Source organism: Denticeps clupeoides, chromosome 11 (assembly GCF_900700375.1).
Source record: "Denticeps clupeoides chromosome 11, fDenClu1.1, whole genome shotgun sequence".
Lineage (NCBI taxonomy): Eukaryota > Metazoa > Chordata > Actinopteri > Clupeiformes > Denticipitidae > Denticeps > Denticeps clupeoides.
In genome coordinates, this window is record NC_041717.1 from 10807392 (window position 1) to 10823577 (window position 16186).

At 42.2% G+C, this 16186-nt stretch overlaps 1 protein-coding gene across 2 annotated transcripts; it reads right to left on the minus strand.

Annotated features, from left to right (window-relative positions):
- Positions 1-227: 227 nt before the first annotated feature.
- Positions 228-15679, minus strand: mmp11a (matrix metallopeptidase 11a). 2 transcript variants are annotated; one of them, XM_028996054.1, is made up of 8 exons: positions 15415-15679; positions 9178-9440; positions 6381-6524; positions 4860-4993; positions 4322-4539; positions 3991-4195; positions 2552-2815; positions 228-1149 (listed from the first exon to the last, which is right to left on the minus strand). In XM_028996054.1, exons 1-8 carry the CDS (start codon positions 15526-15528, stop codon positions 1022-1024), a joined length of 1470 nt encoding a protein of 489 aa, XP_028851887.1. In that variant the 5' UTR covers positions 15529-15679; the 3' UTR covers positions 228-1021. The 2 variants fall into 2 exon arrangements, with proteins under 2 accessions (XP_028851887.1, XP_028851888.1); XM_028996055.1 differs by having other exon boundaries at positions 9178-9437; positions 15415-15678.
- Positions 15680-16186: the final 507 nt, after the last annotated feature.

Genomic DNA, 16186 nt, shown 5'->3' on the forward strand with positions numbered 1-16186 from the left:
TCTTTTTTGTTTGATGGTAATCGAGTACCGAAAACCGACAGACAGAGAGATATTTAACATTTTCTGTCATCTTCCTAATACGTTTTTTACCAAAGGTGCTGAAATCTGACAATAATAGAGTTTGTATTTTATTTAATGCTCATTCTTAAATGTCTTTTAGGACTTTTTCAGTCCAAAACATCTGTATTACAAATGAATCTGAACTGAGGACAAAATAAGCAGAAAAATGTGTGTCTAAGTATTTTATTTGTACCAAAACAAAGTACAGAACAACAGATTTGTATTTACATAGTAAATATGAATCGAAAAAGTCATAAACACATTATTTTAGTGTAAGAATACAAACACAGGATTTCTTTATACTGCCATCATCAGTAGGCTATAGTTACAATGGCTGAAACATTAAAAAAAGGTAATGCTGGAGTGACTATTGGAGTCATTTCCTTCTAATAAAACCACAAAATTAAAATTAATAACACAAACAAAAGTGTTCAAAAACACGAGACCAGTGTCCTGCACCGAGAAACAATACAGCTTAGTGACAAACCACATGTTTAACAATACAGTCCCAGATTAGCAATAGGAATTGTGTTTGGTGGGCTCATCAGTCTATGATTGGGTGCTTCTCATTGAGAATGATGTTCATTGCAATCGTTTCTGCCTCTAGTGTCCCTGATAGTTCTGCTCTTAGCACCACTCGAGAGGGGGGGGGGGGGTGCGGCCCTCTTTTAGCTGTGAACCGACGCGAGATGTGTAAGCAGAGGAACTGGTAGTGAGTTCCTGAATTTTTTTTTTCAGGTTGCGCACAGCCCATGCTTGACACGCCAAAATAAATACAAGCGTAGCTGCACACGAGTGCACTGTACATGGTTCAAACGTGCACAGTATTCCTGAGTGAAAAGACAAAACCACAATGTCTCCAGATTTGATGAGCAGAAACAGGTGAGAGATTTACAAGTGATATGAATAAAAGACACACGCAAACACACACACGCACTGAGACTGCAATTAATGATGTAGTTTAACGTAATTCATTCATGTTGCAGTTAAAAAAGTCCATGCCCACGTAGCGAGGGTATCCCTCCAGAACTCTACGCTCCACTGGGTCAAACTTCCAGTACCGTCGACCGCTGATGAAGATGCCATAACCTGCAAAAGGAATATGTCACATTTTGTTTATTTCATCCTTATGAGTTACGGATTGCAAGATTATTTTACTATAAAATGATGTCATCTTGAAAAAACAAAAATAGTAAGAAGAAAAACTGCATGTGCTGCCATTAGATGGTGCATAATATGTATGTTTCAATTAGTCTTGAAAAAAGCAAGATTGTGTTATCATTTTCCTGGGCAATATAACCATAAATATTAGACTATTATATAAAATATAATACATGGAGATCCAGTGCATCCAGAAAAGAATTCACAGCGTATCACTTTTTCCACATATTCTTATGATACAGCCTTATTCCAAAATAGATTAAGTTCCCCCACCCCCAGAATTCCACATACAACATCCTATAATCACATGTAAAAAAAAAAACCCTGATAATTTCATGTACATAAGTATTCACATCCTTTGTCATGAAGCTCTACATTGAGCTAAGGTTCCTCCTGTTTCCTCTGACCATTGAGATGTTTCTGTAGCTTCACTGGTGTCCACTTGTGGAAAAAACTGTTGTTTGGACATGATTTGGAAAGACACAGACCAGTCTAAATACGGTCCCACAGTTAACAGTTCATGTCTAAGCATAAATTAAGCATGAAGAAATTGTCTGTAGTCAATGGCCAGTGGTGGCCGAGCAAGTAAGGAAACAGACCCATGATCAGAAGGTTGCCGGTTCCAATGTTCAGTGTCCCTGGGCACCTGTCATGCTCGCCAAGGGTGATGGTTAAAAGCAGAGGACACATTTGGTTGTGTCACCGTGTGCTGGGCTGCAGTGTCTCACAATGACAATGACGTCACTTTCAATTTCACTTTGAGGGATTGAGGCACATGAAGAATAAGCAAAGTGGCCTCCGTCGTCTCTAAATGGAAGAAGTTCAAAACCACCAGGACTCTTCCCAGAGCTGGCAACCTAAACTGAGCAATCGGGGGGAATCAGGGAGGTGACCAAGAACCTGATTGTCAGAGCTCCAGAGGTCCTAGGTGGACAGATGCATTTAAACCATTTTGGAATAAGGCTGTAACATAACAAAAAAGTGGAAAAAGTGATGCGCTGTGAATAGTTCCCAGATGCATTTGGTAGCACTGTTACCATTTGATGATGTCGGAGCGATAAAAAAAAAATTCACCACATGTAGGCTACAGTGATGTTAAGCCCTGCTGCTACTGGCTCAGGAGTTGGGCAGGGGCAGAAAACGAGAAGTTATGAATAAAAGGACAAAAAAAAAAACTTTCATATTTGATGTAAAAAATATAATTTCAACACTTTTCAATTTGTTGAATTTAAAGAAAATTTTACAATATTGTAATTTACGTCACGTCGCCCAGCCCTAGGGTGATAATAATAAAATATGAATAAAGGGGACTATCGCTTGTGATATTTACCATAGCGATCCTGGAAGGCGGCATCTATCTCATCGGGAATGCCGGGCCAGCGCCTCTGTATACTCTCTGGGTATGCTGAGTCCACGCGGCTGTTCAGGGGGTTGAAGCGCCAGTAGCTGCCGGATTTGAAGAAGTAGATCTGGTGACTGTGGTCCTCTTTCCAGTGCAGCGCGGCCTGAATGTGGGAAACCGGGAGGCCCAGCCACTGCAATGAATCCGGTCCTGAGATCTTCCGCTCCGCATCAAACACCCAGTAGTTGTGACCTGCCAGCAGTGGGTGAAAAAAGTGCTCAAACACCTGGCCTTGTGTTTATGCATGCTTGTAGATCTTAAATTTATGAGATCTAATGTGTGGCATGAGCCTAACGCTTACAGATAAATTCATTTTCAGTCCAACTGTATGACAGCCTCAGGTAGAGGATAAAAAGCAAACTTCTGCTTAAGCGAATCATGGTCGACACAAAATGCGCGGTGGATGCTGCACCCTAGTGGCTGAACACAAAACAAAACGTCAAAGTCAATTCAGAAGTTTAATTCTAACCCCAATTAAAACCAGAGCTGTCACGGGGTTTCCCCAATAAACATCCGGTCGACATCTTAGTATCACGCCCCCTCATCAGTCGTGAACACCGATTTGCCTTGTTTGACTTTTATTTTGAATTCTTGTGCCCAAGCCCTGACTGATCCGGTCCCCACCATGCCTGTTGACCCTAGTCTACCGCCAGCTCATTTCCTGTTTCACCTGGCCACGGTAAAGACTGTACACCGTGTGCCACCCCTGCCCTGATCATGCCTGTCTCCCTGCCCTTCCTCACGCCGCTTTGCGCTGCGTCTCTTCAAAAGACCACGCTCCTCGTCTCCCTGCTCCCCTGCTTCGACAGCCACTGGCGACATGTCCACAAATGCACCCCCTGGGTCCTCCCGTGATAATAGCATTAATATTAAAATCCTTACAATCATTAGAACCTCTATATGGGGGCATTTCACACAACAAATTACTAAGACACTTTATTTACTATAATTTGTCACCCATGCATGGCCACTGGATTGAACAGGACAGACAACAGATGCCTAAAATCGGACTGTCAGCTCTTTCTTTATGACCCAAATTAAACGTTTGTCTCCCAATGATAGTGCTGCACCCTCACTGGACAATGTATAATTTATGGGCATCTCCATCCCTGTGCCAGCGTGGGTTTTTTGAGCATGTAAGTATGTGACAGTTTCTATGTGTGTGTGTGTGTGTGTGTGTGTGTGTGTACAGTCTTGTCCCATCATGCCCATTTAAGTTCAGAGTATAAATCCAGATATATGGGTCATGGGGAGCTTCTGAGTCACTTGTCTACAAAGATCTTTATACAGACTTGCCCGATCCTGTTTCTACTCACAAAACCACAAGAAGCATCCCAGCCAAACATCATCTTGGTGTCATCACTCACCTTGAAAGAACCATATTTTGCCAGTTTTGTCTTCAAAGGCAGCGTCAATGCTGTGTGGAATCCCCTTCCAGTGCCGGAAAGCCAAGGCAGGGTAGCCCCGCTGCAGCTTGCCGTCCCACATGCGCCATGTGTAGCCGTCTTTAAAGAAGAAGAGCTCCCCGCGGATCATAGATACGGCATCAAAATCTGTGTCGCAGGCATCAGGCTGCCGCCACATTGTAAAATAGAACAATACAGAGATAAAAAAAACATTTTGAGTTGCACAAACAAATCTACTGGTATCATTGAGAGCACCGGAGCACTCTCTGATATATTTAGGGTTTCTACTTACAATTCTGTTCTCAACTGAATTGCCTGTTGACGCTCTTGGGGGTATGGGAGTTGGCTTAGCGCCATACAATTTTTGAATGCCCGCCTTGTCGTCGTTACTCAGCCTTAGCGGGTAGGAGAAGCTGTAGAACGGGGACATGATGGCACCCTCCTCATGCGAGTGCTGCAGACCAAGAACATGGCCAAACTCGTGGCCGGCCACCTGAAGCAAATCTGTACCTGTATGCAGCACAATGGCCCATGAAAACCAAGTCTGCCTTCAGAAACCCCATCATAATCTGCATTAAGGTGTCAGGTGACAGCAGATTAGACCCATCTGCCGTTATGATATCTGCTGTAATCTTCCCTTTATTTCTGGCAGGAGCCTGCCCCCATTAATGCGAACTGTGTGTTGCTTAGACTTGCCTTGTCTGTGTGTGTGTGTGTGTGTGTGTGTGTGTGTGTCTGTGTGCTGACACGGCACATTGTTAGTATGCTAATGCTTAAACAACTATAGGGATGTGGGAGTTTCAGCAGCTGCCAGCTCTCACAGTTCTCACCCATTTCATTGCCAAGAGTCCAGGACTCATCGTAGTCAAAATGGACATTGCCCTCTAGCTGTGTTCCAGGGAAAAATGCATGAGCCAGAATCCCTCCAGGGCCATCAAAGGGGAGGGTATCTTCATGCCAGTATCTGGTGATTATGAGGGAATTCACAGTCTGTTCTCATTTGTAATTTATATATATTACATTGTTATGTCTATAATGGCATATCTAAGAAATTAACTTTTTTAATGCACAGATGGTCTGTTATACAATACATGTCAATGTCAATAAGGGCACAGTGTGTCACCTTCTTGTTCTCTAGAAGTGACAGGGTGGAGACGGAAGGATGGAAGGACAAATGTGGTGTGTAAAATAATACCATAATACCAAAATGTGCAAAATACCATGGTACGTCATGTCTTGTGCATGTGACGTATTGACAGGAAGGGGTTTAAACATAGTTCATAAAATCAGATTTAAAGGTCATAAAATAAACTTAAAATATGACATAAAAAATAACATTAATACAATATCCCATATCCTGTCTATGCTCCTGTAGTGGCTAGAAATGGCATTAGGTATAAATAGTGCTTCTGGAAGTTGGAATTTGTCCCCTTATGTCCTCATAATTATTATTGATTAATCTCATTGTGGGACTGGCTCAAAGTGGCTGTAATTCTGCACCAAGGCTGAATTTTGGGAAAAGACTCCAGTATTAGGTGACCACTAAGATCTATATAAAAGCAAAAAAGGGGAAAAGTTTCAGCATTTTTTTCTGGGGAAGGTTAATGTGAAATAAGTGAAAACTGCAAATCATCTTTCATTTGTTTTAAATTAATACATCAAAAATATTGAAATTAAGCCATTTTAAATAGTTTGTTTAAATAAATGCACTGGTAAACTGTTTTCAATAAGGTGATTCAGAAATGGTTATATGGTCTATAATAACAAACAAAGTCAGCACTTGCAGCACTGTCATTTGGTTGAGTGATTTGGTTACACATGTCTCTAACTTTTCGTGAGTGCTTTGCAGTAGAAAAATGGTTTTCAATTGACTAAGTTCGTTTGTGTTCTACCACAACAAAATAGAAAAATACAAAATAGTTTATCCCCACTATTGTGCAGAACACTTGGAAACTGTTGAGCATGATCCTTGGAGGATGCGCAGCATTCCTGTCACACACGTCTGCATGTTTGGTAACATGGAAGTAAAACTGATTACATTTGAGTGATGAAAAATGCACGAAATGCTGCAATATGTCAAAATTGCAAAAAACACAAATAAATTCGCACAGATTGGCTGAATTTGCATTAATTGTTGTGATCACAACATCGCGAGTTCTTGGAGGGATTGATATTATGTATATGAAAATGTCAGTTTGCTCATTCTTCTTTCATTGTTGTTGTCTAGATCAGTGGTTTCCAACTTCATAGGCACGAACACTGGCTCCTGGGGGACCCCAGGTCGGGAACCACTGGTTTAAATGATCTCTAATTCCTGTGCAATTGTAAAAAGTGACCTCTGACCCCCATACCTTACAAAGTCAACAACAATGTCGGCCTCTGTGTTCCAGACCTCAGTGAAGGTAAGCGGGGTAACGTCGCTCCAGACTTGCAGAGCCTCCTTCAGAACACGTCGCACCTTGTCCTTAGTCATCTGCCATGGGAAGCGAACTATCCTGAGGGGAAACAAAAGAAAAAAAGAACCACCACGAACATCCATATTAACACACAAAGCAGTAGCCAAAAACAACAGCACTGTGGCTTTCATTTCAGCCTATTATGCCATCATCATAAACAGCCTGTGGTTATTATTTTCTCATACCACAGTTTGATTTACATGCCCCTGAGATAATGATCTGCTCGTGCTTTCAGTTACTCTTATTAAAGCTGTGATTACATGACATGAAATCTCAGGCAGGCCGGCTCCTCTCCAGCACAAGTGGTAGCTATGGACAGACTTAGCACATTAAGAACACATTGTGGCTGTTTATCCGCTCACAGCAAGAGCTGATTAATTTCGGGGTTCATACAGAAAGTGCACACTTGCACTTTCGCTTGAGCACCAGCTGATTACAGTTTCTCCGCCGTGATAGCCAGTTGTCACTGCTGACTGCAGAAGGAATAAGCAGAAAGCACAGTTCTATAATCTTCACCTGTTACTCACTGGGCCATAAATATGTCATTATCAGAAGCAAGAAAAGCATGGCCTGCAAAAAGACCCACTGCCCTGAGAAGGATAAACACTTCACGTCATGGCGAACCGTCCGATTTCCAAACGGTTTCATTGTTGCAGGCGAATTTTCCCAAGTCGGAGCTAAATCGTGAGATTAGTGGCACACTCCTGTTATCTCCATCACTGAGTGTAAGATGGGTATCGGCGCCATGTCTTTTTCTAGTCTTGTTATGACACTATCAGACGTGTTGGATTTTATCTGAGGTCTTTATCTGGTTCATGCAAATAATTAGGCGCATTGACAGAGGTGGGTACTAATGAGTTAAACTTACTCTGTTACATTTACTTAAGTAACTTATCTTTTTTGACAAAAAGATACTCCTAATATACTGCTATACTTTATACTTGAGTACTTTTGTGAATTTACATTGGGCAAAACTCGACTCGTTACTTTTTAAAACCATTCATATGGTTTATTTTTGCCAGACAGATGCCGCCAGATGATCTAACACATTTAACAATTCAGACGTAGCAACAATAATCACATGACATTGATTCACCAATCAGATGAAGCCATGCATTCTCATGGCTGCACACTTCAAGTGGCAGCGGCACAAACTCATCAGACAGCAAAGAAACGGAATTAAAAATGGAAGATGTGAATGTCTCCACTGCTAAAACTAGGGCTGCAACTAATGATTATTTTATTTATTGATTGATTAATGAGAGAATCAGATAAAAAAAAGATATATTTCCAACCCTTTAGAAAGCACCCAAACATGTTGCTCCTTCAGCTGTTTTAATAGTAATAAAATAAAATAAAAATGGACTAACACAAAACACACACACATGTATGATTTACATATGCCAATTATATAGACTTTTTTAATAATAAAGTTCAATTTGAGCTGCCAGAACAATAAATAATTTATAAAAAATTAAACAACAATACAAATCAGAAAATTTAACAGAATTTGTTTGAAAGTCAGATCTTGCCTCTGCACATTGATCACCAACCAGTAGATGAGCTCTGGCTCAAACTAAGCCAAATAATCGAGGAAATGGGAAACAGCACAGTAGTATTGTCAGTAATATCCCTGAAATAGCTTGTTGCTGTAATTGAATTGCTTTTTCCTGTATCCCTATTTTATTATTTTAATTGGAGAAAATATCTTACTTTTTGCTTCACAATGTTACGCAAAAACTCTTGTTCCTTCTTACTAATGAGTGGATAATAAATCAACAGGTCAGAACTTCGTACTTCGTCCACCACTGCCAACAAGTCCCCTTCAGTCATAGGACTTATATCAAGTGAACGCCTGCTAGACATTTATCTAAGCAAACACGTTCATGCTGGTTGGACAGCCCGTTCTCCTATTACTTTACAAGAAGACGCACATTTTACTCCAGTAAAATGCAGCCATTATATAATCAGGCTGCTCACAAACACAACGTGAGTCAGCTGGGAGATGATTTATTGGGTGGCTTCCCATCCACCCGCGTGTGAAGTGGCGTTCTGGTCTGAGCAGTACGGAAGACAGACAGACAGCAGAGGGCCAGACGCGGAGGCAGCTGTCTGCAGACGACGTCCAGTCGCTCTACGCTGGGCGCCTCAGAATGAGGTGCTGTAAAAACACAGCTGATTGTTCCTTGTTCTTTTAATGGACAGAATTCGTCTGGTAAGCTGAAAAGTGACGAAGCCGCTCGTGCTTTCTGCTCTCCCCACGGGGAAAACCATGAAACGAGCAGCATGACATATTTCCTTAATTAAACAAGAGCTTGAGTGATGGAGTTGCCCTGCACTTTCATCCTCCACGCCCAGATCAAATACTCGGGGGAGATATGTGATATCCCCGATTATGGGTATGCATAAATCTTCTGTGGCATACGCTAGAAAGTGCTGCTCATTCTAAACAGGCTTTTTAAGATACATATTGACCTTGGTGCACAGTGATGTTAAGTGTATTTGAATAGAGGAAGAGGCATGTATTATAAATATGTGATGCAGACATTCCTGGATGCAGAACTATAAATCCAGAGCAGAATTTAGATTGAACCAAGTAGCTAAGTTCAGGATCGAATTCACTGCTCAAAAACCTGGTCTGGATTTGTACTTTCAGATCCCAGAATTCCCATTGATCCAAAACTTTCCTTACTTATAAGTGAGGTCGGTCTTGTTCCATTTCCTGCCGAAAAGGAGGTAGCGCTTTTGCCGATGCTTCCTTCCGTGGCGGATCTCATTTTGATTGGGGTAGTCCGGAACCCCGCAGCGTGGACGGTTCGAGGGGTCGGAGCCAGTGTGGTTTCTCAGCGCAAAGTCTGCAGCAGGCCAGGCGAGAACTTTGACAGTGTCCTGGGATTGGGGCTCCCTGCCTCTCTTCTTCAGGCCATAGGGGCTGGAGTTCTGAGTCCATGTCTGCTGAGGAAAACAAGTGGATAACATGCTCGTCAGTGGATACATGGAGCCTTACCCTTGAAGACTATCAGATGTGAAGCTACAGAAAATTCCAGATTGCATCAGTAAATACTGAAGAAATACATCAGACAGCTGGAATGAAAAATATGTTTTTGGAAATGAGGAAAGTCCGGATCTGCAGATCTGCAGTATCACAGGGCACAGGATCCCAGATAAATGTCACTTTATTAAATACTTTATCAACGCTGCATATTTGACTCAGATCGAAAGATCGTTCAGTTTTTGGTGACAGTCAAAGCACATTTGCTCATTCATCCAGGCTAATTGCAACTGTGGTTTCAACTATTTTGAATAAAACTGTTTTGCGCGCCAGAGAGCTCATGAAACCATAAAAAAGTCCATCATGCAGTAAAAATGCAAAATACGTAACCTAAAGTTCAGTTCATATATACTAAAGTGAATTAGTGAAAAAATCCCTCAGTCTGCCTATTATTTTTGTCCCTCTTATAGACCACTGTCTATACTTGTTTATACAATCAAACAATACAACATGCAGCAAACTATAATAAAATACAAGATTATAAGGCATAATAAAACAAGCTTAAAACATATAATAATTTTAATTATAATAAATGATTACAATTGGTAAGGCAAATTTTGAATGATTCAATCTGTGCATGCCTCGTCTTGATCTCAGTGTTTACACCAATAAATCTTGAGATTTCACAGAGGGTGTACTTGACATGCACTTGTAAATCGGGCTTCACAGATGAATGGCAAGAAAATGTTTTATAAGAAACGCTGGCCTCAAATATAACACGTAAACCAGCCAGGAGAAGGTCTGGACTTTGCCGTGCAGCTGATTTCACTTGCTGTTAGGTGATTATTTCATGACCACTGGTACAGAAACGCCCAGATCAGAGCATGAAGGAAATGTTCATTAACGTAAATTAGAGAGCAGGAATTCGGGTTGTGGTTCGTTCAGTAGCTTTGTGTGTGTAAGTGTATGTTTGCACGTCTGATGGTTTCCTTTTTGCCTCCTTCTGCAGTGTTATAATTTAGGAAGTTTTTAATTTTTGACACTCTTAAATCACACATTTGCCTCCTAAGGCATCAAATAACATGAAGTTTACAAGCCGACCTCAGGCATATCCTGAGTGTGTGCACAGTGCTGCAACAGTAAAGTTTTTTAACTGCCCCCCCCTTCATACATGTTTAGCTGTACAGTTTTATCCTTTAACCCTTTATGTGGTGTTTGCACATGTGGGACCCAGTTCAGTGTTTACCAAAAAAAACAAAACCAATGAGACAGAACCCATTTTCCATGAAAACAAATGAATATCACACAAAGGTTAAATAGGGTAAGTCCCTGTAGAGACCAACATTTTTTGGAAACGTGCATTAAAATGTTTTTCATTTTTTGTATACCCTATGGGGTACACATGTATGGCCTAAAATGTAAAATTGCAACAGTACAGCCACTGAAAAATCAAGCTTTGTAGACCATAAAAAATCTATTTTTTCTGCCCTATTCCACCTCATTAACCCATGCCCACTCTTGTACGGCAACACAGCTGTAACTCCTGATCCGTGAGGTGGACTGACCGGGTGAGGGGCTGTTGGGATAACAGGGACAATGCCCAGCAGGAATCATGGAATGTGCAGTGTGTGGAGACGGCCTCTCTAAGAGCTAAGCGCTCAGGCCCTTAAACATGCCACTCAGATTTTTTACCATGCAGACTGTGCTTGGCTTGCTCAGTGTTTGGGACCAGGAGGGGGTCTAGACTGTAAAAAACAATTCTGGAGATTGGAAAATATTATCCATTCAAGTTGAGTAAAATATACTTAATTATATTAGTGAGTGAGCTAAATCTAGAAGAATTAGGCAAAAAATTAGGTAAACCGTTCCCACACTACCCATTTTAAAGGTAAGAGCGGCTACATAAAAAAATATGTTCTGGACCAAAATGTGCACATTCTTTATGCAGAGCATGACGTGGAGTGGGGTTGTTTTGCAGGGGTTAATTTGCATGTGCCCGCCTACTGGGGATATGCAGACGTGGTTTATGCATTGTGTGTCACTGTTGGTGACGTTGTGGGGACAGTAGCACTCATTACTGCATTGTTGGAGAAGGGGAGCGGATCGCTATTAATGACCCGAACAAGGAGGTTACTGTAGGTGGTTGCCAGTTCAGTTGGTGTCTGTGTGGTGGGATTGCTGTGTTAGCGTGGCAGTTCTCATGTCTGCCATACTATTATTTGGCTCTATCTGAAATATGCATTGCATTTAATTATATGCAGAATTAAAGATTTTAACATTATCGGCAGTGGTAAATCTAAAACTCCTTGAAAACGTGGGGGCTAACATATTAAACGGATTAGTTTTAGTGAATGTTACTAAGTAGGTATAACAAATGTGTACAAAATAAAAATCTACTCAATTTATTAGTTATTAGTTATGTAATGTACTGCTAAGCATTAGATTTTTACCTAGTTTACCTATTTATTATCATTATAAATAAGGTACTATTTATTAATAATATGCAGATAAGTGTTGGTTAGATTTGACCCTATTTGCTTTAGTATTTCCTAACTTTAAATGTAAGATACTATTCACTAAAAATATTGCATATAAATTAACTAAACAAAAAATGTGTACAAATTGTTCTAGGTTATTTTTGATAGTGTAGAGCACAAAAACACGCATAAACATCACAAGGACTCCACTTTAAAAGCCCACATGCACCCGCACGCACATGTAAACACACAAGTGAACCCGTGGACCCCCAGTAAAATTGACACGTTAAGATACCATTTGAGTTGCAAGTCTGCACAGCAGGCCCGAGCATTCCTGGTGAACACTGTTTACCTGTTGTTTACCCACCCATCCAGATCCAGTCAGACATGCCGATTCAATAAGACCTCTAACTCGGCACCTTTTCTGGCACATGCATTTATGTGCGGTGGTTTCCACACTATCAATTGCCCCCCTACAGCTGTTTTGGCAAATGCCATCTAGACCGTTTCAAAACAATAGTAGGCATGCTTAGACAGAATTCACGGTGCACGGGTACAAAAATGTACCGCAGGAGATGTGGCTGTGTTCCTGCTTACTGTGCACAACACCCTGGACACTTTTGGGCCTTTTCCAAGGCTTCCCGTCAGAAACGCGGCCCACCGTGGGACGGCAACTCCGGCGGTGGCTAACCTCCTCCAGAGCACGTCCGAGATAAAAGTGGGTCAAGTTCATGCACACGGGACTTGTTTTGCTAAATGAAGCGTACATCCCACCGATTGCAATCTGGGGGGGGGGAGGCACATCCATCATCATCGAAATTTGTGCTGACCAATGTGGACCACAAGGAAAACAAACGAAAACAGAGATCGAGCGAGGGGGGGGGGGTCAAAGGTCGACGTCTGGAGTCAAAGTCTTTTTTTTTTTATGGTGTCAGCTGCTTATTGCAAACAGTCCAGATTCTTTTACTCAAAGGTCTGTGACGATTGCATAATGGCCATCTAGGCCTGTACTGGTGTGTTTGAAAGGGTTGTTTACAGAGCCGTTTCATGTTCTAAACACTACTTTCCTGAACAATGAGGTAAGAATAGAGCACGCTCCAAAAAAAGAACCTCTGTTCTGACCCATATCATTTTGAAACCTTTTTGTTTTTCTCCCCCTATATTTCCCTGCTATAAAATGTCCAGTTATCGTCATTCCCCTCGTTCTGCCAGCACACAGTGGCGGCCTCATGTGTTCCAACTTGAACGAGAACGCAGGAGGAAACCCTGATAAGAGCTTCTGGCACGGTGCGAGTGAAACCCTGAGGAGAGCCATGTTTATCCGATCCATCATCTCCCAAAACCGTGCCAGAGAGATTACACAGCAACCGCGGCCAGTGTTACGTGAGCGCATATGCGTACGGCGCGGGCCGAGGCGGTTGGTTTTTTTTTCCCCGCGTGCAGACATATGTCCCCCAAGACTCCGGTGATGACAGGACGTTGTAAGTCAGCTGATGGATTTGGTCGGAGTGGCGTTCCCAGCAAGCAGACAATATGTCACAGGGTGGCATGACAAATGACAAACAGTACAGCAACCTTCCATGCAAACGTTGGAGGTATTACGTACTACTGCATCTAAGGGAAACAGAATGTGATTTAAGTTTAGAATCTTTCTAGTTTATAATCTTTCATAATCTTTTTATATAATTATTTTGTTTTATGTAAATGATTATGTCTGATCCAGAATTTCAAATTATACGATCCTGATCAATCAAAAAGGACATGAAAACAGGAAGTTTACAATTCTGAAAATTTGCTGAATGACACCATAGCATTTATTCATTATTCATGGAGATTCTAAGGGTATAAATACATTTTTATTTGGCACAGCTACCGAGAATGGGCCTTGATGGGCCGCAGATAAAGTAAATGACCGTTAGGCATGAGAATGAATTATGCTGGAGGAATCTGACTTGGGTAAATATTTACAGCCGTCGGGAATGGTGGAAGCGATTAGACGGAATTGAGTTCCTGATAATGGCTATCACCTCGATCGCGGCTCGAAGCGCTTCCACCGCCGCTCGACACGGGAAGGACGGATACTGCCAACCCAGTTCGCCCTGATGGTCAGCTACGGCGTGCTTATGACACATTCCCCTGGTTTGACCCTACCTTATACTCACAAGGTGGCGTGGGTTGGTAGTTTCACTCGCGATTAGTCAGCGAAGCTGAGCGAGAGCCAAGTCTGTGCCTATTACCTTGTGTGTTGTGCCGCGAGCAAAGCCCTGTCGGGCGGAATGTGTAACAAGGTTACGCGTCTCTTTGTCTGGGTCTCTGCTAAACCTTCGTTCAAATATGCGTTCACATCCTGTGTATTCTCAACGTTGTTTTGACAATTAGCAATTATGCTGCACGCTTATTTAACGTGAGCCATGCATTCTTGCGTAGCTGTATGAACATTGTTGTGTGTATGTATATGTGTGTGTAAATAATATATATAAAATTCTATATATATAATATGTATGTATGCAGGATTTTCGTTTTTTTTTTTTTTTGAAGACTGAAGGTTCAGGCTAGAAGGAGGAAGATTTTGTTGCTTTTTACAGCGTGAGCACAGAGATTCACCAATAATCCGAAAGCATGCTATTAGTGCTTCAAAACAAGAGCAAGGCATACCCCCTTCTTCTTCTTTTTTTTGCAATGGGAGCAGTAAAAAGAATGCCAGGTGCAGGAGGAAAAAACGTAAGAGAAACTTGCCCATGCTTGTATAATCACTCTCTCTTTTGACAACAATAGGGAACAAATTGACCACACTTCAGATTAAGTTCATGCTCCGAGTCGCAGGAAAGACAAAACACAGCAGAAAACGTGTTTCTGGCTGGACAGTTTCAGCAGGTGCCGCTCTCTTTAGACGACACCTTGGTTCTGAGGGCTTCAGCTGGAGCTTTTTGAATATTGGATTGAATTACCAGACGTTAGTAGATTAAATAGATTCCTCATATCCAAAGTGTATATCTGATGTGTTACACAGATGATGTGTTAACTCATGAAGGAAAACCCTTCACCCCCCCCCAATACTTTAGACGATTAGGCTCTGATGTACATTTACAGCATTTATCAGACACCCTTATCCAGAGCAGTAGTTACAGGGACAGTCCCCCCCTGGAGTAATTTAGGGTTAAGTGTCTTGCTCAGGGACACAATGGTAGTAAGTGGGGTTTGAACCTGGGTCTTCTGGTTCATAGGCGAGTGTGTTACCCACTAGGCTACTACCACCCTGTACAAAGAACAACACCGGTAACACATGTTGCATCTGAGTAAAAGTTGAAACAACTAGGACGCCCACCTACTTATTTCCTCACCTGGCGTTGCTGTAGGACTTTTTTTTTTTTTTTAAACGTTTTTAAAACGTTGTAAGAACGTTCTCCTGTTTTTTTTTCCTCCCCCGCGTCAGAATAAAGTTGGCGTCACCTTTACTCACCCCGCGACCCGCGTGCTCGGCGACGTCCCGGCGGTCGCGCGCCGGCAGGCCGCGCGCGCTCAGGAGAAGGTGCAGCGCGAGCGCGTGGACGAGGAGACGCGAGCGCGGGCTCATGCTGCCGGATCTGCGCGCGGCGCCCACGGACGCCGCCTATTTATATCCTCCCGCTTCGCTTTGTTCTCTCTCGTCAAATTACAGTTTTTTTTTTCCTCCCTTCTTCTTCTTCTACTTCTTCTTCCCCCCGTTCTGCACGGGCCCCGGTGACAATATCTCTCACGTGACTCCCTTAACCCTTTTCCCGCTGCCGGAACGCCGGCTGCCCATCCGAGCGTGCCATGCAATACTTTTACATGTTATATTCAGTTCTGAAAAGTGTGCGTTTCGAGAGAGAGAGAGAGAGAGAGAGAGACAGACATGCGCACTTTGCATGTCAAAATATAACCCAGGGTTACAGTTTCATACCACAGGTAAACCGATTGTTACTTACACGTTTAAAACATACAGTACAGGCCAAAAGTTTGGACACACCTTCTCATTTAATGTGTTTTCTTTATTTTCATGACCATTTACATTGGTAGATTCTCACTGAAGGCGTCAAAACTATGAATGAACACATGTGGAGTTATGTACTTAACAAAAAGTGGAGACCTGGCCTCCACAGTCACCGGACCTGAACCCAATCCAGATGGTTTGGGGTGATCTGGACCGCAGAGTGAAGGTAAAGGGGCCAACAAGTGCTAAACACCTCTGGGAACTCCTTCAAGACTGTTGG